This window comes from Drosophila rhopaloa, unplaced genomic scaffold, assembly GCF_018152115.1.
Source record: "Drosophila rhopaloa isolate 14029-0021.01 unplaced genomic scaffold, ASM1815211v1 contig_218, whole genome shotgun sequence".
NCBI lineage: Eukaryota > Metazoa > Arthropoda > Insecta > Diptera > Drosophilidae > Drosophila > Drosophila rhopaloa.
Genome location: NW_025335104.1, coordinates 1,019,887 through 1,046,498, shown reverse-complemented (window position 1 = coordinate 1,046,498; position 26,612 = coordinate 1,019,887). Strand labels below are relative to the sequence as shown.

The 26,612-nt window shown below is 39.5% G+C and overlaps 1 protein-coding gene across 6 annotated transcripts in view; it reads left to right on the top strand.

The window, feature by feature from the left end:
• The first annotated feature begins 243 nt into the window (after nucleotides 1–243).
• LOC108037355 (transmembrane protein 65) overlaps nucleotides 244–26,612 on the top strand; it is a 51,027-nt gene continuing 24,658 nt past the window's right edge. Inside the window, exons 1-6 of one of the 6 annotated variants that reach the window (XM_017113908.1) lie at nucleotides 244–380; nucleotides 7,718–7,840; nucleotides 7,960–8,005; nucleotides 8,060–8,127; nucleotides 8,183–8,386; nucleotides 8,449–8,806. In XM_017113908.1, coding sequence (XP_016969397.1) covers nucleotides 7,817–7,840; nucleotides 7,960–8,005; nucleotides 8,060–8,127; nucleotides 8,183–8,386; nucleotides 8,449–8,544 — 438 coding nt within the window. In that variant the 5' untranslated portion in view covers nucleotides 244–380; nucleotides 7,718–7,816 and the 3' untranslated portion in view covers nucleotides 8,545–8,806. Of the gene's footprint in view, nucleotides 751–7,717; nucleotides 7,841–7,959; nucleotides 8,006–8,059; nucleotides 8,128–8,182; nucleotides 8,387–8,448; nucleotides 8,807–26,612 lie in introns of those variants that run through there. The other 5 variants (XM_017113904.1, XM_017113907.1, XM_017113905.1 and 2 more) reach the window with 5 other exon arrangements.

The following is a 26,612-nucleotide window of genomic DNA, read 5'->3' as shown; positions in this document are numbered from 1 at the left end:
TAGCGTTGCCAGTCTGCGGAAATGAACTTTGGGTCAACCCTAGCGAAAAGATTAAAAAATTTAATCTTTTGGCGTGCGCTTCTCACTGAACTTTATAAGAAATGGAGGGCAAAACTCCAAAAAATTCGCAAAAGTCGATTGCAGAAGCTTACATGAAGCTTATGACAGCAGTTTCGAAGACTCGAGTTTGCCAAGTGTAAAAGCTTTTTTACTCTGTTATCGGTAGGAAAGTATTTCATGCCCTTTTTCCATCACTAAAATAATTGAGTTTTCCTTTTGTGTCTACATAAGTTTCTCTATTTTTTTCGCACCAATAGCGTTTAAATGCTCAGCGATTTTAACCGGCAGTGAAAACATATTTATAAATAATTAATTATACCGTAAGCGCGAGGAAAAACATCCTGTGTGAGATTAAAATTGTGTAATAATTATATACAAACCGGTGCACATCAACAATGCGACACCAATGTCATTCCGCGCTCAGAAACCTTGTGCGCCAATGCAATTCTACAACGATTAAACAGTCATGGCCCTATGGCCAACTTTTGGGGACTCATCTGCTGAACCTGCCGTCCTCCTCTACTGCCGCCACCTGCACCACTTCTTCTAGCCACTACTCTAAGTTTAGCACCCACCTGTCTACTGAGCGGGCCATGGAGCTTTTATGCAACCTAGACGAGGAGGAGCGTAGCAACCTGCGCTGTGCCCTCGGCAAAATAGACGCCGACAAAGAGAAGAAGTTATACGAGAGTGAGTTCTTTTCGGAATACGTTTATTTCACTTGACTCTCAATTGACCGAATTTAAGGGTATGTGCGTTTCTAGGAAATGGTCATTGCGTGTCCAAGACGAGGGTTGCGGAAACTACATAAGTCCGTATTTGATGGCCCCGCTCCTAGAACAGGCTCCGTAGTATTCGGCAGTCTTGCAGGGATAATGCGGCACAGTAATGGCTACCGACGTTGTTGCTGATTAAGAGGGTCATCTTCAACTTTGCTGGATAGTTTACCGCGTACTGTTTGACTATCTCGTGCCCACCTCCGGGTCAAGCTTGCCGTTAGCAGCAAGCAGAGCAATGCTGCGGCTAACTCCATGAGTTTGGCCATGGGTTCCTTCTCGTCAAAACTGCACACCAGGGTCAAGAAAGATTGCTTTCACAAAATTGATTTGGGAACACTTACTCAAACAAGAAAATAAGCAAAGTTTATATATTCCTGCAGTTATTACAAAACGACTACATTTGTAGTATTGTATTGTTGTCCGATTTTGATAAAACTAAAAGCGTATTTCTGATATATCATTTTTTGGTTTTCCTATGGGAGCTGCACTCATATATCAGTTTCCGATTTTAAATGAATAAAACCCGTAATTCCGTAGTATTTAAATATTACCAAATCCGAAAGAATAACAAAATAAAATGAAAAACAAAGTTCTACTTTTTTACATTTTTTTTTTCCGATTGTTCCTATGGGAGCTATATGATTATACATATATACTACCTGCAATAGAAAGACAACTTTTTCAAGCAGATAGCTTTAAAACTAAGAGACTAGTTTGCGTAGAAAGGGACGGACGGACTGACAGACTTTAGATCGACTTTCCTGCTGATCAATATTTTATATACACTTTTTAGGGTCGGAAATATCTCTTTCACTGCGTTGCAAACTTTTGACTGAATTTATAATACCCTCTGCAAGGGTATAAAAAGCTGGGTCTACTAAAATTGAATTTTTGGTAATGTAAAGGCCAAATTTGCTCATCTCCAGGTTTGAATATCTTTCGATAACGAAAAAATGTACAAAAGGATTAAGTCGACTGCTTAATCATTTTTCGTCACAACGTTTGTGTGTTGAAGGTGAAATCGTACCTTTTTTGTCAGGAAAAACATTTTTTTTATAAATATTTTGTCAAATTAGTATTTTAGTATTTCGTATATTTGCAATAAACTTTTTTTATGGGGTGGGTAAACGACTTTTTCTTGAGGAATTCATACATATACAAAAGCTTTTATTTGCATCGAATATAACAATTTGAACAAGAAAGGAATCACAGCGTTGCAAACTTTTGACTGAAATTATAATACTCTCTGCAAGGGTATAAAAATTGTTGTAGTGTTGATGGATATTGAGTGTTATTTGTGGGTGTGCCAACATTTTGCAATAAACTTGCGCTGCGTAAGAAAATTTAAAATCTTCATGGGAAATCCCAAAGTTTTATCTCTTGTAATTTTCGAAGCCGATAGACGACTTTGCTATTGATCCTGATCAAGAATATATAAAGGCTTCCTTCCATCTCTATTTTCCAACGAATACAATATACCCTTTTACTCTACGAGAAATGGGTATTAAAACCATCAGTTTTCGAGAAAATAGCGATGCTTTCGTTTTCAGAGCTACCAACCTTAGTTGCTAACTTCTATAAACTTGTGCAAAATATAAAGTTATACAGTATTGTATAGCTCGTTTTCCTTAACAATTTGGTAAAATTTTCATGAAAAAAAGGCCATTTCTTTTTGGACTGCCTTTCGTTCTATAGTTAGCCATTTTTGTCGCTTATAAATATTCATTTACTCGCTTTTTTAAAAAATTTAGATGCAAGTTTCACGAAAGTTATTTTCGAGAAAATCGCTTCTACTTTTTGGCGAGTTTCTTTGAAGACATTACACACTCTTCGGCTCCTTTTGTTGTCAGAGCTTTCCATTTTCTTATTGACCTTTATCAATTTGTGGAATATTAGGTTATACTGCACAATGAAACAGCTGTAATAAAAATGAAATATTCTATAGTTCGATTTCAATGCTTAAAAACAATTAATCTAAATCGATTTTCCGATCGTTCCTATGACAGCTTTGGTTTATAGTCGTCAGATTTTCGGAATACATATCACCAATTCACTGGGGATACATGTACGCATTTCGTTTAAAAGTTAAATTGAAGTTCCTCCCCAAATTGGAGCATCACTCCTGGTTTTATCAGAATCAAGGCAAAATTTTTTCACCATGCCTATATTTTACCTTTTGAAACGCTCGAATACTTTAATAACAATTTATTTATTTGTAAGTACTGCATTAAAACACAGCCCCCTGCTTTTTGCCAAAAACCCTGTGCAAGTCTAGATTCAGATTTTCGAAGACAGTGCCAGCAATTCCATCTTGCATAATGCGTATTTGGAATATGGTCTTCAAGAAAAAAATGTGATGAAGAATTTTGTTTGGGTAGATTTTAATACCCTTGCAAAGGGTATCTAGATATCTAATTGAAACTTTGCACACACACTTTTTCCTTTGCACGCAGTATATAAGCTGCCATATAACTGATTGATCGGAAATGCCATAACTTTGGTGTTTGTAAAGTTAGGAGGTTTAGATTTTTTATGGGTATTATTTTTGGAAAATCATTCCGACCTACCAAATTGATCTTAGATTTTAATACATTTTTCGGCAATACACACTTGCAACTGGTATTATAATTTCAGCCAAAAGTTTGCAACGCAGGGAAGGAGACATATCCGACCCTATAATGTATATATGTATATTCTTGATCAGCACCACCAGGAGAGTCGATCTAGCCATCACCTTCTGTCCGTACGACCGTCCGTCCGTCCGTTTCTACGCAAACTAGTCCCTCAGTTTTAAAGCTATCTGCTTGAAACTTTCCTAAAAGTTGTCTTTCTATTTAAGTAGTAAATAGGAACAAACGGAAAAAAAATGTATTTATAATTTATTTAAAATTTATAATTTAACTTTGTTGTTTTTCATTTTTTCTTTTGTTCTTTGGGATTTGGTAATATTTAAATATTATGCAATTACGGTTTGAATTAAATTAAAATCGGACAACAATATCAAATAGAAACTATGGCAAAATACAGCGCGAAATCGACATATGTAGCTTCATTGTTTTGAGTAATATATATATAGAAATCGAAATATAGTCGTTTTGTAATAACTGCAAAGGTATATAAACATCGGCTTGCTGAAGTTTGTTTACTTTCTTGTTTATTGTTATTCTGTTGTTATTTTTCTTCTGTTGGCAAAACATTTTTGATTTTTATACTCTTGCAGGGGGTATTATAATATAATTTTGATCAAAAGTGTGCAACGCAGTGAAGGAGACATCTCCGACCCTAAAGTATATATATTCTTGATCAGGATCACCTCCTGAGTTGATATAAGCATGTCCGACTGTATATAACTGATTGATCGGAAATGCCATAGCTTTGGTGTTTGTAAAGTTAGGAAGTTGGGATTTTCTATAGCTTTTATTTTTGGCCAATCAATCCGACCTAATAAATTTCATAAGGATCGGCCGCCTATATCCTATAGCTGCCATATAACTGAACGATTGGAAATGCCATAACTTTGGTGTTTTTAAAGTTAGAAAGTTGGGATTTTTTATGAGTATTAAGAATGCATCATATGAATAATTTTGGAGAATATAATTTACAGAATATTCTGCAACTTCGGCTCCGCCCGAAGTTAGCTTGCCTTTCTTGTTTTAAACTTTTTTCAAAGTTTGCCTGCGAGAGTAAGGCGTGATTTGATATTTAGCAATTCAGTTTCTTTCTTTCTTCTTTCCCTCTTTCGTATACGCTAATGCCGATTTCACTCTAAAACCATTTAGCATTTTTGTCAACCATTTTTTTTCTTTTACCCTTTTTTTTCCAATGTTGTTCAACATTTTTTAATGTATAGTTTTTAGTGTAACTTGATTCTTAGATTAGTTTCACCATCTCTTGTAATTGTTGCTCATCTATATATACGTGTGTTATTATTCTAAAACATACGATGTTGCTTTGGGCCAACGTTATTCTTAGTCCTTTTTTATACCCGTTACTCGTAGCAGAAAAGGGTATATTGTATTCGTGCAAAAGTATGTAACAGGTAGAAGGAAGCGTTTCCGACCCTATAAAGTATATATATTCTTGATCAGGATCACTAGCCGAGTCGATCTAGCCATGTCCGTCTGTCCGTCTGTCTGTCCGTATGAACGCTGAGATCTCGGAAACTATAAAAGCTAGAAGATTGGCATTTTGCATGTAGATTTTAGAAGTTCCTACGCAGCGCAAGTTGAACGCCCACAATCGCTTATATACAATTTTAAAAATTTAAATATTTCGGAAAAGTAAAAATGCAGTTTTATTGTGTTTATCAATACCTATCGAAATGTAGAAAAAAATTTTTCAAATCGGACCATTCGTTAAAAAGTTATGCGTGATCAAAGTTTCTATCTCCATCTCCCTCGCACTCCCTTTACCTGAGTAACGGGTATCTGATAGTCGGGGCACCCGACTATAGCGTTCTCTCTTGTTTAATAATTGTTTTTGTTTTATTTGTCTACAAACTGCTCTCGTAGTTATAATTAAAATCAAATGCAGTTGAAGAAAAAAATACAATCTACAACAGTGAAAAATTGGACAAATCTTTTAATATTTGTTGTATTATTTATTTAACATTTGTATATTGCTGACCGTTTACTACAGTCACGTTGTCAGCTGTTCGCTCGACAATAATACAACGTATTACGAAAGATAATCTTTTCCATAGTCCATCTGGTCAAAGGAAACATTTAAATGTGAAGAGAACTACATGGTACTTTGAATTAAATTGAATTTGTGTCCAAATCAACTAAACACTTGCAAGTTGTACTAAACAGTATTGATTCTAATGTAACCCCTGCACAAGTCTCTGAAGCGTAGAACCACGTAATCGTTATTTATATCATTTATGAAGACAGGAAGCCACAGGAATCAGACAGGGATAAAAAAATGTAGTGCATTAATTTTACAAATTACACTTCTTAAAAAACACAATCAGTGTTCAGTTCAGCGTGGTAATTTCTAAGAATATGACATTAAAAGTTCCTACCGTTCATTCAGTAATTTAGCTTATACCTTTAGCAATAAATCCCTCATCGTCTGTTTATAATACAGAACGGAACATTTCGCTGCTGAAATTCCTATACGGCAAAAAATTCATATACAAAATGCAACATCTTTTGAAAGGAAGCTAACGAACAAATAATTGCATCTCTACAGTCACGATAATCAATGGTTTCCCTAAGCTCTATGGAATGACAATCGTGGAATTTGAATTAATTCGATTCCTACATAACAAGTCATGTTTTTGGTAGAAACACACCTGACAAATAAGTAAAACTTACATATGGAACAAACCAATATAACCAAATGATTATGGCAGAACTGGAATCCTGATCAGAATTAACAAATTCGGTACAAGCCACATTCTTAAACAATAGAAAGAGTTAATGTAATACTTGCGCCTGTATACTTTCCTCCTCGCCTTAGACTAACAGTTAATCATTTTATAGATTTCTATAATTTCTATAATGCCTTATAGCTGCAGGAAACTTAAATCCGAAACGTACGCCGTGGGCCTCTTGCATTGTAAGACCAAATGGAAAACAGCGTTATTATAAAAGTTAAAAATAAGATCGATTACTTTTCACCCTGTAGACTTACATACTGGCCAACGGATTCGAGAAAACTGCACGACCTGATTAATTTCGCAAGTCGGTCCTGGCGCCTCTGTAGAGTGCGGCCGTTTTGTGCGTCTGCGTTTATACTCGGATTTGGTATCCCATAATAGGAAATGGATTTTTTTTTCAGCTGTAGGAGCGTAGCGTTTATGCCAAAAACATGTGTTTTGAAGTTGGACTCGGAGATGGCCCGACCATCTCAGCTTAACCTACTGTAGATTTTGGCGCCGTTGAGCAATGCAATACCCGCTTGTTGTCTTGGGGTGCTTATTTGTCCTGTTTTGATTTCTGTCTAGCGTTTTTTGTGTGATTTTTAACACAGCTGACCATGACCACTAACCATACAACATATAGACTGGTCATTTCATACAACGAAAATGGACACAAAAATTTCTTAGCGGCAGGACCCAGGGCTCTAAGCGGCAGGCCCCGGACACATTGTGCGCGTTCGGTTTTTTTGCGCTTTCATTCTTATTCTCATTTTGATGCTCGCGCACTCATTGCACGAGTTCGGTCGTTCAGTCGCAGAGAGGCGCATTTCGAAGAAGGCATAGAGTAAGAAACTATATAGAGGTTTCATTTGCTCTGCCCGCGCTCTCGAGTGATTTTTGTTCGATCGAACTGGAATCGAGTCCGGCGGTGAGTTTCTGCAGCTGCAGAGAACTCCCCATACTATTGCTTGTGCCTCGCACTTGTTGGGTGTGGTGAGAAACCGAAGTTAGTTTCGAACATGGCTCTCAGCAGAGCTTTGGCAAAGCAAATGAAACCTCTATATAGTTTCTTACTCTATGGTTGAATGAAATGACCAGTCTATATGTTGTATGGTTAGTGCCTTGACAGATCGTTCGACAACCGCAATTCAGTACTTTACCTTAACTAGGCACTAGTTACCATCTCACAAGTTCGTGAACCAAGAAAGAACAATTATATTCTTGGAGAAAATTCAATTTTGTTCCAGGTCGAGCTACGTTGCTGCTTAGTAAGGGAACTCGACTTTGGGTTTTTGGGCCAGATTAGTATAAATTTCATGTTACATCATTTTTAGTTTTCTTATCCTTTTTGACTTTAATAAAACAATATTTATTTATTTCATATTCTTCTTGATTTCCATCTTCGATTTATTCCTAATCGACCCTACACTTCCGACAAACAACACTGGAACAAAAACATTCAACTGTCTCGTCTACACCACCCTCACACATCAATCTATCATTGGGTTTGCAGGCCAGCTGGCCGTTGGCAGTTGGCGCACTCGATTCGGACGACTCTCCAATAAAGCGGCATTGGGTCAGGTCATTGCAGGCACTTTTTGTGCAGTGCCAGATGATTGGCTGCGAAAAAAAATGGGTAATGACTTAATTAGCAACTAACTCAGTGACGTGTGCAGAAAAATTGAAACGCACTTGGACTAACACCACACCTATTAAACGTTTCTACATATATTCTTTCTTCTATCTAATTCTCAGTTGAATCAGCAGCACCACCCACCGCAGGCCAATTGTACAGTAGTAAGTAAGGTGTCAAATACTTTGACTTAATAACCAATAAATTGCCATTTATTTATAGTTTTTTTTGTGAATGCCGTGCCGTTTATCGCGTTCGGATTTCTTGACAACTTTATCATGATCATGGCGGTAAGTTTGTCTTCAGGCTTATCACATTAACTATTCTAGCGAATGCAACTTGCAGGGCGAATATATTGAATATTATTTGGGCCACTTTATAACACTATCTACGATGGCAGCCGCTGGCCTTGGCAACACCATAAGCGATATTCTAGGCATCACCATGGCCACCTATGTGGAGAATGGGTGCCAGATATTGGGTCTAAAGCAGCCCAAGTTAACTCCAGCGCAATTCGAACTGAAGACTAGCAAGCGGTCATCCAGTTATGTAGGCTTTAAGGGTCACCCCTAAAATGGATAATTGATCATTACAAAAGTTTATAATTCTAGGGGCGTATTGTTGGCATCACTGTAGGCTGTTTACTTGGAATGTGCCCCCTGTGGTTGATGGATGAAAAAGCAGATAAAGTAGACGTGGCTGACTAAAGGCACAACAGCTTGGCTAGCTTATTAACTAGATAATCGTATTTAATATGTTTATTTTATTGTTACCATTTGACCGAAATTTATTGTTGGTACTTATTTTATTTTTGAAGCAACAAATTAACTAATTAAGTCTTTATTGAATTTCCTTAAACTAAAGTTCGCATTTTTATTGAATCGCGGCTCAAATTCAAAACTTGATGTCCTCCTAAAAATCATCGAATCGATGAATATATCAAATAAGAGGTTAATGAGTTTTAATCAAGGAATACCATTTTTATACCCTTGCAGAGGATATTATAATTTCAGTCAAAAGTTAGCAACACAGTGAATAAGACATTTCTGACCCTATAAATTCTCTCCGTCCGTGATTCTATGCAAACTAGTCCCTCAGCTTTAAAGCTATCTGCTTTCTATTGCAGATAGTATATAAGTCGGAATGAGCCGGATCGGGCGAGTATATCATAAAGGTCCCATAAGAACAATCGGTAAACAAAATTTAGAAAGTATAACTTTGCTGTATTTAATTTTTTTTATTTGCTCTTTGGGATTTTGTAATAATTAAATACTATGGTATTACGGTTTTAATTAAATTAAAATCGTCCGATTATCGATTAGCTATATCGAAATGTAGTCGTTTTATAATAAGTGCAGGGGTGTATAATCTTCGGCTTGCCAAGGTTTGCTTCCTTTCTTGTTTTTTAATATTTTTTTAATGGTTTAAAGTTAATGGTTCACGAATCCATTGTACTTCCCTGCTGTTGAAATGATTCTGAGTAAAGCTTTTACTTAGACTTATTTTCCATAAACCCACAGTTTTCATGATCCAATGTGACGTTTCGAATTGTGACGCCCTTATAATTGGAAAAACCTTCATGTAATCTCTACACAACAACATTCTCAATACGCTTTAGTCGAGTGCGTCGACTGTCAAGAAACCCATTACACTGTTCCCCCTATAAAAATAAACATGTCTCCGGCAGATAGAGCCAACAATTCATTTGGCGCGGCAAACCACTAATTAAAAGGAGTCATGTGTTGTGGAAAAATTACATAAAAGGATTTTTGACTGCTGTAGTGACGTCACTGATTATGCTTAAATAATTTCTTAATAGCTTAAAAGAGGGCGTGGCAAATGAAAGATCACAGGAACATGATAAACTCAACTCTCCATCTTTTATAATTCCGGAGATCACGATCTTCATACAGACCATCCGCTAGATCGACTCGGCTATTTCGATTATTTTTCTTTCCGTAGCATGTCAATGAGACGACCCTGTCCATGAATTGCTATTATATATCTCTATAAGTACTGCAAAATTTCAAAAATAAGAATGTTTTCCATTTAAGATATATTTTTAGGGGTTGTGAAAGATCGATGAAATTGTGTTTCAACAAACATTCTTATTATTGGCAATATCGCGGAACTTGTAGGTAAACGAATATAAGTTTGTATTGTATTTTTACTCAGGAATACCCAAATTTTAAATTTTGTCATTCTTTTCTTTATTCTATGGATAACTGGTGACAGACTTATCCAAAATTATAAAATGAAAGATTTAAATTAAAAACAAGAGAGAACGCTATAGTAGGGTCCCCGACTATCAGATACCCGTTACTCAGGTAAAGGGAGTGCGAGGGAGATGGAGATAACGATAACGAATGGTCCGATTTGAAAATTTTCTTCTACATTTCGATAGGTATTGATAAACACAATAAAACTGCATTTTTACTTTTCCGAAAAATTTAAATTTTTAAAATCGTATATAAGCGATTGTGGGCGTTAAAGGGGGCGTGGCACCTTTTTGAAACAAACTTGCGCTGCGTAGGAACTCCTAGAATCTGCATGCAAAATGCCAATCTTCTAGCTTTTATAGTTTCCGAGATCTCAGCGTTCATACGGACGGACAGACGGACAGACGGACAGACAGACAGACGGACAGACGGACATGGCTATATCGACTCGGCTAGTGACCCTGATCAAGAATATATATACTTTATAGTTACTCTACGAGTAACGGGTATAACAAGAGAGAACGCTATAGTCGGGTCCCCGACTATCAGATACCCGTTACTCAGGTAAAGGGCGTGCGAGGGAGATGGAGATAGAAACTTTGATTACGCATAACTTTTTAACGAATGGTCCGATTTCAAAACTTTCTTCTACATTTCGATAGGTATTGATAAACACAATAAAACTGCATTTTTATTTTTCCGAAATATTTAAATTTTTAAAATCGTATATTAGCGATTGTGGGCGTTAAAGGGGGCGTGGCACCTTTTTGAAACAAACTTGCGCTGCGTAGGAACTCCTAGAATCTGCATGCAAAATGCCAATCTTCTAGCTTTTATAGTTTCCGAGATCTCAGCGTTCATACGGACAGACAGACAGACGGACAGACGGACATGGCTATATCGACTCGGCTAGTGACCCTGATCAAGAATATATATACTTTATAGGGTCGGACGGACATGGCTATATCGACTCGGCTAGTGACCCTGATCAAGAATATATATACTTTATAGGGTCGGAAACGCTTCCTTCTAGCTGTTACATACTTTTGCACGAATACAATATACCCTTTTACTCTACGAGTAACGGGTATAAAAACTTTTATAAAATTATCAACCCTTTTTATATTACCCATAGTTTGACTTCTGAAGAAAAATATTTAAGATAAATAGCAAATTCTATTAGTAAACCCACGTGTAATGAGTCCAAATGTGTTTAAGTACACTTTACTTTGTATGTAAACCGTTAACTTATTTTCCATAATATATACTTTTGTTTTGGCAGAGGTGTGAGCAACGCCTTTCAGAGATCATGTCTTAATTAATTATTATGCAGGAAAAACTTAATTTTTTTTATAATGAAACCAAAAAAAACAGTTTATGTTTAATATCCTTCAAATCACACTAAAATGTGCCTATTAACATGCATAAAAACTGGCGCCCTGGCTTCAGGGCTAAACTTTTTCATTGGCATTTAAATATATAGAAATGTAGTCTGCAAATCGAATTATAAACTGAGAAAATTGTAGTGAGCTTATAAAAAATGTATCGAATTCCAGTAGCCTTAAATATATGCGTTGGAATAAATTATAATAGACACAAGTAATTTTGTGTTGTTTTCTTAGTACCACTCCGTAGAAACATGAGGTATAAGAGTACCCTAGACCTGACGGACTTAGGACAATGTAGGACAATCATCACGCATCTGTCTGCCGGCATAAGCTCATCGTATCTGGCCGTGTTTCTCGGGAAGCCTCTTCCCTCTTCTCTTGTTAAGCGTCTTCCCTTTCCTACATAACTAGAATAAATATTAAATGTGCTTGTAGAAGAAAGTAATTGTAACGTTCGCCTATCATTAGTCCACACTGTCTCACAAGCTTAGTAGTCGCTTAATCGTAATACGATCGGACAGCGTTTAAAAATCTTCCCCGTCACACGTGTTCGTCTGCCAAATGGATCCACAATTTCGAAGTTGTTTATTATGTTGGCGGTGTTTCCGGCCTAAATGGTCGTTTCACTCAGATCAGTTTCACGGGATTAACTACATTTGCAAGAAACTTGTGTTTACAGTAAAACATTTTTCTTTTAAGATTTGAAGCTCCTCACGCCGGTCTGCCTTGGACGCCTTCTTGCTGTAACTAACTTCTAAGGTAGACCAAGGCGTGGTCAATGCTGCTCAAGTCTTGTTGTTCTCCATTCTTGGCATTAAATACCCCTTCATTCTTTCCCATGGTTACCTAACACGTACAGCGAGTAGACTTTTCTTTTTCGTTGAGTATTAAAAGTAATTCGGCGAATATTCTGGCACCCCGAACCGTTAAAAAGGTTTACTTTAAGGAATTTAACGACCTCGGTGACCTGGCGACTGCATGTCAAATCGGTTGAAGCCAAACAAATTTGCAGAAGTCGTCTAAGCAAACAAACATGTCGGATTATCCAGCTTTGTTCTGGCGATATGGTCCCATCAAGTCGATACAGAACTAGTCCATTTGCATACGCCACCCACAACCAATCCCAGATTGTCTTCTGGAGTCGGCTTAATTATCATTCTATGTGTGGCAGCTGCACATGCGTTTTGGTTGTCCGGAAATTAACTTTACATTATTTGCTAGCTAACTTGTAGATCGTCTTACTCGAAGAGAGGATTTCACCTAACAGCAGCATCTGGTATAATTCGTCGTACACCAGCTTTGGCAGTGCCCACCAACGCGATGATTCCTTCCTTATCAACTTTAGCCGGGACCAAAAGGCGATTGTCATACTTTTTACATTTCACGATGCCTATTACCTGGTCTTATATGATAAGAGAAATTAAGAAAATAAATACTTTAGATCTTGGAAACCAAAAGTTTTATATGTATTGATTTGTAAAAGAGAATAACCAAACCAAATTGATCATATTCTGTGTGTCTCTGGGATATGTAATGTATGAACAACTAAAGTAGAAAGTGTTTTTGAATGTTAATAACAATCCAATTTTTTAGATGAGCTTGAATTTTTGTCATGCAACTCTGCAGAACTTATAGATTGACAACGGTCGCAACTCTACCACGCTTGCAAATTAGATATTTGGAACAAAAGAAACATAACTTAAACTAGTTTGTAGGTCGATTTCAACTAAAACTGAGTAATCGCATTTCAAAATGTTCACTGGAAAAAGAGAATGCCCACTTAAAATATTCTAGTTATAGCAAGCTACAATAACATTTATATTATACACTTTTCCAAAAAAAATTGTGAAATTTATCTTTAATCGAAATATGGGTACATTCAGAGACAAACATTCGAAAGATTTTCCAAAAGAATTGTTTTAAAAAATTAATCAGTTTTCAAAATCTGTGTTGCGGGCGTAAAAACACGTGTACATATGTTTAAAACTTGACATTTTTTAGAAATTCAGTTCATTATAAGCATATAATAGAAAGGTATTTTCCTTGTTATTGTGTAAGTATACAAATTGTAATCACAAAAAACGACAATCAAAATAAAAACTGCAGGAACTCTTGCCCAATATGTTATTGCCCTCTTAGAAAACTTAAAAACATTGTACCCAAGGGTATTGACCAGTTTCCTGCTGATCTCAAGCACTTTAACATTTCTTCAAAAAGAACTGTTGCCCCACCTCAGAATCCGAATCCAACACCACGCCTCCGTCTCCAATAACACTCAAGTGTAAAATCGCTGAATTGGCTGCCGAATTTCCTTAATTTCTTAATGCTGCCAACTCCACTTCCGACTTCGCCGCCTTCGCTGTCGACTTCATTCTGTGTCAAAATCCAGACTAGTGAATAAAACAGCAAAAAAGTTAGTACGTTCCCATCGGTGGACTACACTTCCTGCAAGTACCGCACCCAGGAACCCAACAAAAGAAGCAGCGACTGGAACCTCAGTAAGTTCAAAAGAAGCCAAACTTCAACAAATTTACTCTAATTTTCAAAAGTTTAAGTTTACATACACAACAACCTGCAAAGAGAAAAACTAAAGAAAAAGTAAACTGCAAATCGAAAATCCTATAACAAAAAGCAAAAAACTCTCAGTACCGTGAAGACTAGAGGTCTTATTTATCTATAATTTAAATGTTTTTAAACTTTGTTTATGCTTTGCTATTTATTTATTGAAAACTCCCCTTTCCGTTACTAACAATAAGTGTGTAAAATCTTGTAGTAATAACCTAAATAACGGACATGTGATTGGCTTATGGGGTACTGAAAATTATTATAAGGTCGTTGCGTTGTAGGCAAGTTCTCCTGGAAGTCGGAGTCAAGACTTAGCTGACGTTTTTGAGGGCATCGAAAACTTCATTGAGTATTACGTCGGGCTGGATTCCTTTTAGTACAAGCCCTTGCTGCTTTTTATTTGGTACTTGTAGTAGTTTTTCTTAGCTTCCTCCAGGTATTTGGACACAGCTCGGAAATGTTCTTCAGATTTGGACTAAAGTTTGGTTTCGTGGATATTCACTTTAGTGAGCGGAGCAACATGAAAATTTCGGTTCTTTAGCAGCGCAACAATTTTGTTGACCACGACGTCAGAGATTTTCTCCGTAATGTAAATTCAATTTCGGTTGGTTCTCTTGACCCAGTTCTGGTTGAATTTCTGCTAGGAGGGGAAATCTGATATTATTGGATCTCCCGCGTAATTCGTTGTCCCTTTGGACACGGTTTATTTTTGGCTTATTACCCACCGCGGTGTTCTGCGGGCTAAGCTTACGCTTAATTTGGATGTAGCGATCCATGACGGTCTGTATGGCCGGTCCCGCTTGTTCAATATTTTCTTGGTTTTGTTTTGGCATAATTTTAGTTGACGTTATATTTGGCGCTGCAGTAGATGACATCGCACCCCTCCTTCTACTTCAGTAAGACCACAAATGCAACCTAATCGGGCAAGGTTAGCCTTTAACCACAATCGCAAATCAAATACTCAATCAGAATTTAACCAATCTTGCCCGACAAACTTGTCCGTTCAAATAATTCTCGCAGAGTATCGCAAACACATAAGTGAGCTAGATAAAATTCCCGGCATTGTAAAATGCATTCAAGAATTTTCTAAGGATTCATCCAAATTCAGTTCTCGGAACAGACTTTTAACTACTTACGAAGATCGAGAGGGAACGGCAATGGTGATACAGCTTTAGTGACATATAATCTTCCCCTGAATTGGAAAGCAATAGCAAAATGCTTGACATTGCATTATGCCGATAAGCGAGTCTTCGGTTTTCTCGAATATCAGATTAAATGGCGAACCCCTACTTTAGATATAATTCCCAAAAAACGATTCCATCACCACAAATTTTTTTCAACGACCTAATTATCCTGCAGTTCCTAAACCTCAACACAATTCGTAATAGGTAATAGAACTTCGATGCTCCATGCGAATACAGAAAAAAGACAGAGACAGTTTAACGTACAGACTGAAGACCCTCTGACATGCGTTGTAGAAAATTATGCAGCGCAAGCCGAATAAGATCTTCAATTGACAGATTACGAAATAGAAAACAATATTGAACATTACACACAAGGCTCTAACATTGACAACAATCCCGAAGAATACAGCGACTAACATTTTTTAGAATAAAGACTTCCTCCCTGTATTGAGTGGAAATGAGGAATAACACAGGTAAAAGTTATTTAAAGAAGTTTTATCCCAATTAGGTAACATGGGCACTTGAACGTAGGTAAGTGAGCGCATTTTATTTTTTAGTTTTGGGTGTCTAAAACTTTACAACGCTCTCCTGAAAAGTTGCCATTTTCAAAGATGAATCGTTTTGAAATTTTGCACGGTACTTTTTTACTAAATTCCTCAGGTAACGCTGACGAGTTTTACGGTTTTGGGAAAATTAATTATTTTTACAACAACAAATAAGTTGTGAAAATCGAGGTTTTTGACGTTCAAGTGCCTTTAAAAATCGGAAAAAATTAATAAATAAAAACTCGGCAGCATTACCTGGGAACATTTTTTTCTGTAAATAATGCAATTTTATTTTTTCAATTCGGATGGTTTTGTGATTAGTTACGATGTACACCGACTATATCTCACTCACTTTTCAATATTTTTGTATGCAAATTTTCACACATGTTGTTACATGTTGTATTATCAAATGGGTAAACAAAAATTTAACTGAGACTATCCGTATTCGTGATTGACCGTAAAGGAGTTTTTTATTTCCAGTAAAGGAATTGATTGTAAGGGGCGATCCTGCAGCTTAAAAAATTGAGCGCGGGAGTCCAAGAGGGGGAGAGCGCTGATCTAAACATTGCGCCCCCTGGGCCACGGGTACTCCATCCTGGATTTTAAGGAAGCCCGGCCGCATCTCATTCCGATACATATCCGCGCCCAGGATGATAGAGATCGACGCGGAGCGGTAGAAGTGCTCGTCAGCCAGCGTAATATCCTGGAAGTGGGTCCGCACGGCGTCGCTCAGCTCCCGGATTGGCGTGCTGATGCGCTCTATTTTGAAGACGACGTCGAGCCGGACAGCATGTTTGCCTCCAACGTTGGTGGTCGGCAAGCGGAAACTCCCCGCTAGCGACGCGTCGATGCAGCTCGTAGGCGTACAAGGGTCGATGAATTGAAACTATGAATTAAAGCTACGAATTGGAGTGATGAATTAGAACACCGGAGTGAAGGGGCGACTGAGTCCCCGCGATCCCTGGATCCTGCTTCGATTCTAGCCAGAAGGGTGAACAACTCTTCGAACGCGTATTTTTGGCGTCGACTTGTAAAATAGGGTCTTCAAGCTCTTATCAACTGCTTCCCACAAGCCTCTCATGTGGAGGGCTCCCGGAGGAATGAACTGCCAGAGCAGCTGCTGGATCTTGGAGAAACTCGCAGGAGAGTAGGGCAGTCGCACCCACAAAGGTCTTCCCATTGTCCGACTGAACTTGACGAGGGTATCCTCTTCGGGACACGAAACGAGCGAAGACGGCGAGAAACTTCTCAGTCGTAAGGTCGGACGTAGTTAGAGCCTAGGCACTAGGCTCGGACGTAGGCACTAAGGCCATCTAGTAACGAAGCACACGAACACCAAAACATACCCTTTTGTAATGAGACAGGCACGTCCCTTGTTGTTTTTGATGTCGAAGGGACCGGCATAGTCCACACCAGTATATGTGAAAGGACGCGAGAAGGACATCCGTTCTTAGGGTAAGTGTCCCATGAGTTACGCTTGCAACTTCATTTTGTGGATGACGGTTACCTTGCACGCTGGAGATATTGGGCCTGTCAACACACATTCAAAAATGGTTTTCTAGCCGAGAAGTGAACCGCAAATGTTAGCCCATGAGTTGCCGAGGAGGATAGACGAAAGAATGTCGGCTCCTATCAACACATCGATTTGGGAGCTCTCGAAGAACTTGTGGTCCGCAAGAGGGTTGTCAGGAATTCCTTTAAGAAGATCGCGAGGGACTGGATACGAAGGCAGCTTCGGATGAACGTATGCTGCAGTTTCTAATTGCAGCCCGGTCTGGAAGGCGATTGAATAGAAAAATGACAGAGTTTCGTGGACTGAGCGGCAACACGGTTTCATTAAGGCCAGAGACTTGGGCCTGTAATAAAGGTTGCCTCGGAACCAGAGTCGATCAAGGCTCGCGCCTGGTAATTGCACCCTAGATGACAAATGTTAATAAGGGCTGTGCCCAGTAGAACGGCTCTTGAGCCGGAAGCGAAGCACACTTGCACATCAGAGTGATCCTCTAAGGCGCCCGTGCCTCTTGTAATAGGCGCGGTCGAGACTGGCTGCCTTAGACGGACTTGGAGCGGCCGCTAATGGATTACCGCGGTGCAGGAGGGTGTGATGACGGCTGTGGCATGTGAAGCAGCTATGGGCGCTAGTGCAATCGTTGCAGGTGCCCTCGTGCAAAACAGTTCATGCAAAGCTGCAGCGACCATTTACATCCATCTAAAGGAAGCGCGGACATAAGCGAACAGGATGATTCTCCCTGGAGCAGAGATCGCATCCTCTGGCCTCGTAGGAATTGAGCCTGCGCGCCGGGGCGGTCGCAGGTGTCGACCTTGACGGAAACTGCCCCGAACTGCTAGTCCTGATGTCGTCGATAGCCTCCAGAGTACGATGACGCTCTGTCAAGAACGAGTCTAACTCATTCCATGTTGGAGTTTCAGCCTTGTTGTGAATGGATTGCCCATCACATCGAAAGTGTGATTTTGGGAAGCTTTATTTTTTGGGAGTTGGGAAATATTTACGGTCTCAAAAAAATCAGGAAAACTTGCAATAAAATAAATGAATTAATTACTAATCAAAGGCCGTAAATAATTAAATAATATTTATAATTAAATAATAGTTATAATTATAAATTAATAATATTTATAAATTAATAATAATTTTAATTGTAAATTATTTTCGAACGGAGCCGGAACGGTGAACTTAAGACCTTGGCTTTTGTTCAGGAGAAATGCTCACTGGTTTATGCTGTCGGCAGCGCAGTGCATGCGTGAGGGACCCGGGGAGAGAGAGAATGATAAAACAGCAACAATAACTACACGGTCGCTGGGGCGATTAATGCGGCAAATTATATGATATTTCGCGCAGTGTAAAAGCTATTGACATGAATCTTGTCAAATCGTATTTTTTATGCATACCTTGATTAGGGTAAAAGCGGGTGCCGATCGGAAGTCTATATCCTATAGCTCCCATAGGAACAATAGGGTGAAATCGGTCAAAATTTGGTGTTTTCCAGAATATTTCGCGCAGTGTATGATCTATTGACATAAATTTTTCCAAGTGGACGTCTATATCTTATAGCTTCCGTAGAAAAAATAGTTAAAGGCTGCGAAAATATTCCTTTTTTTTATTTCTATATGACATTTTTGCAGTACAAAAGCTATTGACATGAAACTATGCAAATCTAATTTATTTATATATACCTTGCTCAGGGTAAAAGTTGTTGCCAATCAGATATATTCATATTCATATACGTTTATTAAGGTACTCATTTAGTTCGCCGTCGTCTCTAGACTGCTGGCCTATATTCTTGGCCTAGCTTAGCTCTATGCTGCGCAGTCGGCGCTGTTGGTCATGCCTGCAGCGACGCAACAGCCTTATATGTTAGTTTATGTTTATCTCTGAGAGCGGTGCTCAGAGAGAGGGAATGGAATGTTATGTGCAAGATAACTAAGTTAACTGGGCGACGGCAATGACCGATCGTCCGAAGGCTCGCTCCGGCCAAATTGCTGACACAGTGTCTGGCCGGAAGCTCGTGCATAGCCGGCAAACACTACCCATTGGAGTAGCCGCTATGAGCCTCTTTTTTGTATGCTTTAAGTTTCAGTTTAGATTTGACTTTATATGAATAAAGAGCTGCGGCTCATACAAATTCTACTCCGACAACCGTCGTTAAATTCTTATTACTGAAAAACTGTCTGAGTCCCTAGGCCAGCAGGTAAAGAAGGGCAGTCACCCTTCCAACGTAATCTTCATAATTCATCTTGGAGAATTCTTCGTCCAGCCGGCCAACTACCCCAGCGCCGGACCTTGCCACCCGCACCCCCTGGATAATCTGCAACTGCGAGGGATCACCCGTGGGATAATCAAATTAATTAATTGGCGCTCAACGCAAAAGGACCCACAGCGGTATAATAGGGATCCTCACCTCAGTTCTTGTACTTCCCGGCATCTGTATTTGTGTGTAACTTCTAATAAATAAAACAAATAAATCACGGCCAGAACATTCTTCTGCAGCTCGAATAAATAAAACAAGTAACTCCTTGCCAGAATATTTTCTGAAGCTAAGCTTCCATAATTTGGTGTTAATTTAAAAAATAAATACAATATTAATTAACATACTCATTATTTGGTGACATAGTGGAATTTTAAATTGTGGAATTTTATGCGTTATTATTATAATTGTTTCTGTGTGTTGTTTGTATTTTTAATTGCTAAAAATATAAATATATCAGACATATGGAAATCTCAGTGCTGAACATCTACATTACGGCCACATATGAAATACAAATAGATGTCTCATCGAATTGTGGGCATTTAATTTAGCCCTTTTGTGTCGTTGTGTTTTTTGCTTATACCTAACATTTTCTGTATTAGCTTCGCAACAATCTTGGGTTTTTTTTTGTTTTTTTACTGCTTCCCCGCTCTGTGCCGGTACGCGAACCCGACACCGCGCATTCACACTTCGACTCTATTAGCTTCGCTTCTTTGTTTACCATAGCGGCTGTACAATTTTGTTTATGTCAGGCTAAATTTCTTTAATTTCTTAATGCTGCCAACTCCACTTCCGACTTCGCCGCCTTCGCTGTCGACTTCATCCTGTGTCAAAATCCAGACTAGTGAATAAAACAGCAAAAAAGTTAGTACGTTCCCATCGGTGGACTACACTTCCTGCAAGTACCGCACCCAGGAACCCAACAAAAGAAGCAGCGACTGGAACCTCAGTAAGTTCAAAAGAAGCCAAACTTCAACAAATTTACTCTAATTTTCAAAAGTTTAAGTTTACATACAAACAACCTGCAAAGAGAAAAACTAAAGAAAAAGTAAACTGCAAATCGAAAATCCTATAACAAAAAGCAAAAAACTCTCAGTACCGTGAAGACTAGAGGTCTTATTTATCTATAATTTAAATGTTTTTAAACTTTGTTTATGCTTTGCTATTTATTTATTGAAAACTCCCCTTTCCGTTACTAACAATAAGTGTGTAAAATCTTGTAGTAATAACCTAAATAACGGACATGTGATTGGCTTATGGGGTACTGAAAATTATTATAAGGTCGTTGCGTTGTAGGCAAGTTCGCCTGGAAGTCGGAGTCAAGACTTAGCTGACGTTTTTGAGGGCATCGAAAACTTCATTGAGTATTACGTCGGGCTGGATTCCTTTTAGTACAAGCCCTTGCTGCTTTTTATTTGGTACTTGTAGTAGTTTTTCTTAGCTTCCTCCAGGTATTTGGACACAGCTCGGAAATGTTCTTCAGATTTGGACTAAAGTTTGGTTTCGTGGATATTCACTTTAGTGAGCGGAGCAACATGAAAATTTCGGTTCTTTAGCAGCGCAACAATTTTGTTGACCACGACGTCAGAGATTTTCTCCGTAATGTAAATTCAATTTCGGTTGGTTCTCTTGACCCAGTTCTGGTTGAATTTCTGCTAGGAGGGGAAATCTGATATTATTGGATCTCCCGCGTAATTCGTTGTCCCTTTGGACACGGTTTATTTTTGGCTTATTACCCACCGCGGTGTTCTGCGGGCTAAGCTTACGCTTAATTTGGATGTAGCGATCCATGCCGGTCTGTATGGCCGGTCCCGCTTGTTCAATATTTTCTTGGTTTTGTTTTGGCATAATTTTAGTTGACGTTATATTTGGCGCTGCAGTAGATGACATCGCAGTCGATTCCGCGGTAAGAGCCGTTGCTGTAGAAGTAGTTGGTTTTGCTTCCGTTGCTGTAGTTGTTGCTGTTACTTTTGGTTCGATTGTAGAAGTTATACAGCTGCACGTTGTTGTTGTGCCAAGGGTCGAATCTGATGGTGGGAGTATTACTCATTACTATTTACTTTAAATCCTTATATTTTAACATAATTTTATTACACTTTAATAATGCAAAACTAACAGATACAGCCCCTTTTTTTAGACCCTCTGTCCTTAACGCTCCCCTCCTTCTACTTCAGTAAGACCACAAATGCAACCTAATCGGGCAAGGTTAGCCTTTAACCACAATCGCAAATCAAATACTCAATCAGAATTTAACCAATCTTGCCCGACAAACTTGTCCGTTCAAATAATTCTCGCAGAGTATCGCAAACACATAAGTGAGCTAGATAAAATTCCCGGCATTGTAAAATGCATTCAAGAATTTTCTAAGGATTCATCCAAATTCAGTTCTCGGAACAGACTTTTAACTACTTACGAAGATCAAGAGGGAACGGCAATGGTGATACAGCTTTAGTGACATATAATCTTCCCCTGAATTGGAAAGCAATAGCAAAATGCTTGACATTGCATTATGCCGATAAGCGAGTCTTCGGTTTTCTCGAATATCAGATTAAATGGCGAACCCCTACTTTAGATATAATTCCCAAAAAACGATTCCATCACCACAAATTTTTTTCAACGACCTAATTATCCTGCAGTTCCTAAACCTCAACACAATTCGTAATAGGTAATAGAACTTCAATGCTCATTGCGAATACAGAAAAAAGACAGAGACAGTTTAACGTACAGACTGAAGACCCTCTGACATGCGTTGTAGAAAATTATGCAGCGCAAGCCGAATAAGATCTTCAATTGACAGATTACGAAATAGAAAACAATATTGAACATTACACACAAGGCTCTAACCTTGACAACAATCCCGAAGAATACAGCGACTAACATTTTTTAGAATAAAGACTTCCTCCCTGTATTGAGTGGAAATGAGGAATAACACAGGTAAAAGTTATTTAAAGAAGTTTTATCCCAATTAGGTAACATGGGCACTTGAACGTAGGTAAGTGAGCGCATTTTATTTTTGAGTTTTGGGTGTCTAAAACTTTACAACGCTCTCCTGAAAAGTTGCCATTTTCAAAGATGAATCGTTTTGAAATTTTGCACGGTACTTTTTTACTAAATTCCTCAGGTAACGCTGACGAGTTTTACGGTTTTGGGAAAATTAATTATTTTTACAACAACAAATAAGTTGTGAAAATCGAGGTTTTTGACGTTCAAGTGCCTTTAAAAATCGGAAAAAATTAATAAATAAAAACTCGGCAGCATTACCTGGGAACATTTTTTCTGTAAATAATGCAATTTTATTTTTTCAATTCGGATGGTTTTGTGATTAGTTACGATGTACACCGACTATATCTCACTCACTTTTCAATATTTTTGTATGCAAATTTTCACACATGTTGTTACATGTTGTATTATCAAATGGGTAAACAAAAATTTAACTGAGACTATCCGTATTCGTGATTGACCGTAAAGGAGTTTTTTATTTCCAGTAAAGGAATTGATTGTAAGGGGCGATCCTGCAGCTTAAAAAATTGAGCGCGGGTGTCCAAGAGGGGGAGAGCGCTGATCTAAACATTGCGCAAGCGGAAACTCCCTGCTAGCGACGCGTCGATGCAGCTCGTAGGCGTACAACGGTCGATGAGTTGAAACTATGAATTAAAGCTACGAATTGGAGTGATGAATTAGAACACCGGAGTGAAGGTGCGACTGAGTCCCCGCGATCCCTGGATCCTGCTTCGATTCTAGCCAGAAGGGTGAACAACTCTTCGAACGCGTATTTTTGGCGTCGACTTGTAAAATAGGGTCTTCAAGCTCTTAACACCTGCTTCCCACAAGCCTCTCATGTGGAGGGCTCCCGGAGGAATGAACTGCCAGAGCAGCTGCTGGATTTTGGAGAAACTCGCAGGAGAGTCTGGCAGTCGCACCCACAAAGGTCTTCCCATTGTCCGACTGAACTTGACGAGGGTATCCTCTTCGGGACACGAAACGAGCGAAGACGGCGAGAAACTTCTCAGTCGTAAGGTCGGACGTAGTTAGAGCCTAGGCACTAGGCTCGGACGTAGGCACTATGGCCATCTAGTAACGAAGCACACGAACACCAAAACATACCCTTTTGTAATAAGACAGGCACGTCCCTTGTTGTTTTTGATGTCGAAGGGACCGGCATAGTCCACACCAGTATATGTGAAAGGACGCGAGAAGGACATCCGTTCTTAGGGTAAGTGTCCCATGAGTTACGCTTGCAACTTCATTTTGTGGATGACGGTTACCTTGCACGCTGGAGATATTGGGCCTGTCAACACACATTCAAAAATGGTTTTCTAGCCGAGAAGTGAACCGCAAATGTTAGCCCATGAGTTGCCGAGGAGGATAGACGAAAGAATGTCGGCTCCTATCAACACATCGATTTGGGAGCTCTCGAAGAACTTGTGGTCCGCAAGAGGGTTGTCAGGAATTCCTTTAAGAAGATCGCGAGGGACTGGATACGAAGGCAGCTTCGGATGAACGTATGCTGCAGTTTCTAATTGCAGCCCGGTCTGGAAGGCGATTGAATAGAAAAATGACAGAGTTTCGTGGACTGAGCGGCAACACGGTTTCATTAAGGCCAGAGACTTGGGCCTGTAATAAAGGTTGCCTCGGAACCAGAGTCGATCAAGGCTCGCGCCTGGTAATTGCACCCTAGATGACAAATGTTAATAAGGGCTGTGCCCAGTAGAACGGCTCTTGAGCCGGAAGCGAAGCACACTTGCACATCAGAGTGATCCTCTAAGGCGCCCGTGCCTCTTGTAATAGGCGCGGTCGAGACCTGGCTGCCTTAGACGGACTTGGAGCGGCCGCTAATGGATTACCGCGGTGCAGGAGGGTGTGATGACGGCTGTGGCATGTGAAGCAGCTATGGGCGCTAGTGCAATCGTTGCAGGTGCTCTCGTGCAAAACAGTTCATGCAAAGCTGCAGCGACCATTTACATCCATCTAAAGGAAGCGCGGACATAAGCGAACAGGATGATTCTCCCTGGAGCAGAGATCGCATCCTCTGGCCTCGTAGGAATTGAGCCTGCGCGCCGGGTCGGTCGCAGGTGTCGACCTTGACGGAAACTGCCCCGAACTGCTAGTCCTGATGTCGTCGATAGCCTCCAGAGTACGATGACGCTCTGTCAAGAACGAGTCTAACTCATTCCATGTTGGAGTTGTCAGGAATTCCTTTAAGAAGATCGCGAGGGACTGGATACGAAGGCAGCTTCGGATGAACGTATGCTGCAGTTTCTAATTGCAGCCCGGTCTGGAAGGCGATTGAATAGAAAAATGACAGAGTTTCGTGGACTGAGCGGCAACACGGTTTCATTAAGGCCAGAGACTTGGGCCTGTAATAAAGGTTGCCTCGGAACCAGAGTCGATCAAGGCTCGCGCCTGGTAATTGCACCCTAGATGACAAATGTTAATAAGGGCTGTGCCCAGTAGAACGGCTCTTGAGCCGGAAGCGAAGCACACTTGCACATCAGAGTGATCCTCTAAGGCGCCCGTGCCTCTTGTAATAGGCGCGGTCGAGACTGGCTGCCTTAGACGGACTTGGAGCGGCCGCTAATGGATTACCGCGGTGCAGGAGGGTGTGATGACGGCTGTGGCATGTGAAGCAGCTATGGGCGCTAGTGCAATCGTTGCAGGTGCCCTCGTGCAAAACAGTTCATGCAAAGCTGCAGCGACCATTTACATCCATCTAAAGGAAGCGCGGACATAAGCGAACAGGATGATTCTCCCTGGAGCAGAGATCGCATCCTCTGGCCTCGTAGGAATTGAGCCTGCGCGCCGGGGCGGTCGCAGGTGTCGACCTTGACGGAAACTGCCCCGAACTGCTAGTCCTGATGTCGTCGATAGCCTCCAGAGTACGATGACGCTCTGTCAAGAACGAGTCTAACTCATTCCATGTTGGAGTTTCAGCCTTGTTGTGAATGGATTGCCCATCACATCGAAAGTGTGATTTTGGGAAGCTTTATTTTTTGGGAGTTGGGAAATATTTACGGTCTCAAAAAAATCAGGAAAACTTGCAATAAAATAAATGAATTAATTACTAATCAAAGGCCGTAAATAATTAAATAATATTTATAATTAAATAATAGTTATAATTATAAATTAATAATATTTATAAATTAATAATAATTTTAATTGTAAATTATTTTCGAACGGAGCCGGAACGGTGAACTTAAGACCTTGGCTTTTGTTCAGGAGAAATGCTCACTGGTTTATGCTGTCGGCAGCGCAGTGCATGCGTGAGGGACCCGGGGGAGAGAGAGAATGATAAAACAGCAACAATAACTACACGGTCGCTGGGGCGATTAATGCGGCAAATTATATGATATTTCGCGCAGTGTAAAAGCTATTGACATGAATCTTGTCAAATCGTATTTTTTATGCATACCTTGATTAGGGTAAAAGCGGGTGCCGATCGGAAGTCTATATCCTATAGCTCCCATAGGAACAATAGGGTGAAATCGGTCAAAATTTGGTGTTTTCCAGAATATTTCGCGCAGTGTATGATCTATTGACATAAATTTTTCCAAGTGGACGTCTATATCTTATAGCTTCCGTAGAAAAAATAGTTAAAGGCTGCGAAAATATTCCTTTTTTTTTATTTCTATATGACATTTTTGCAGTACAAAAGCTATTGACATGAAACTATGCAAATCTAATTTATTTATATATACCTTGCTCAGGGTAAAAGTTGTTGCCAATCAGATATATTCATATTCATATACGTTTATTAAGGTACTCATTTAGTTCGCCGTCGTCTCTAGACTGCTGGCCTATATTCTTGGCCTAGCTTAGCTCTATGCTGCGCAGTCGGCGCTGTTGGTCATGCCTGCAGCGACGCAACAGCCTTATATGTTAGTTTATGTTTATCTCTGAGAGCGGTGCTCAGAGAGAGGGAATGGAATGTTATGTGCAAGATAACTAAGTTAACTGGGCGACGGCAATGACCGATCGTCCGAAGGCTCGCTCCGGCCAAATTGCTGACACAGTGTCTGGCCGGAAGCTCGTGCATAGCCGGCAAACACTACCCATTGGAGTAGCCGCTATGAGCCTCTTTTTTGTATGCTTTAAGTTTCAGTTTAGATTTGA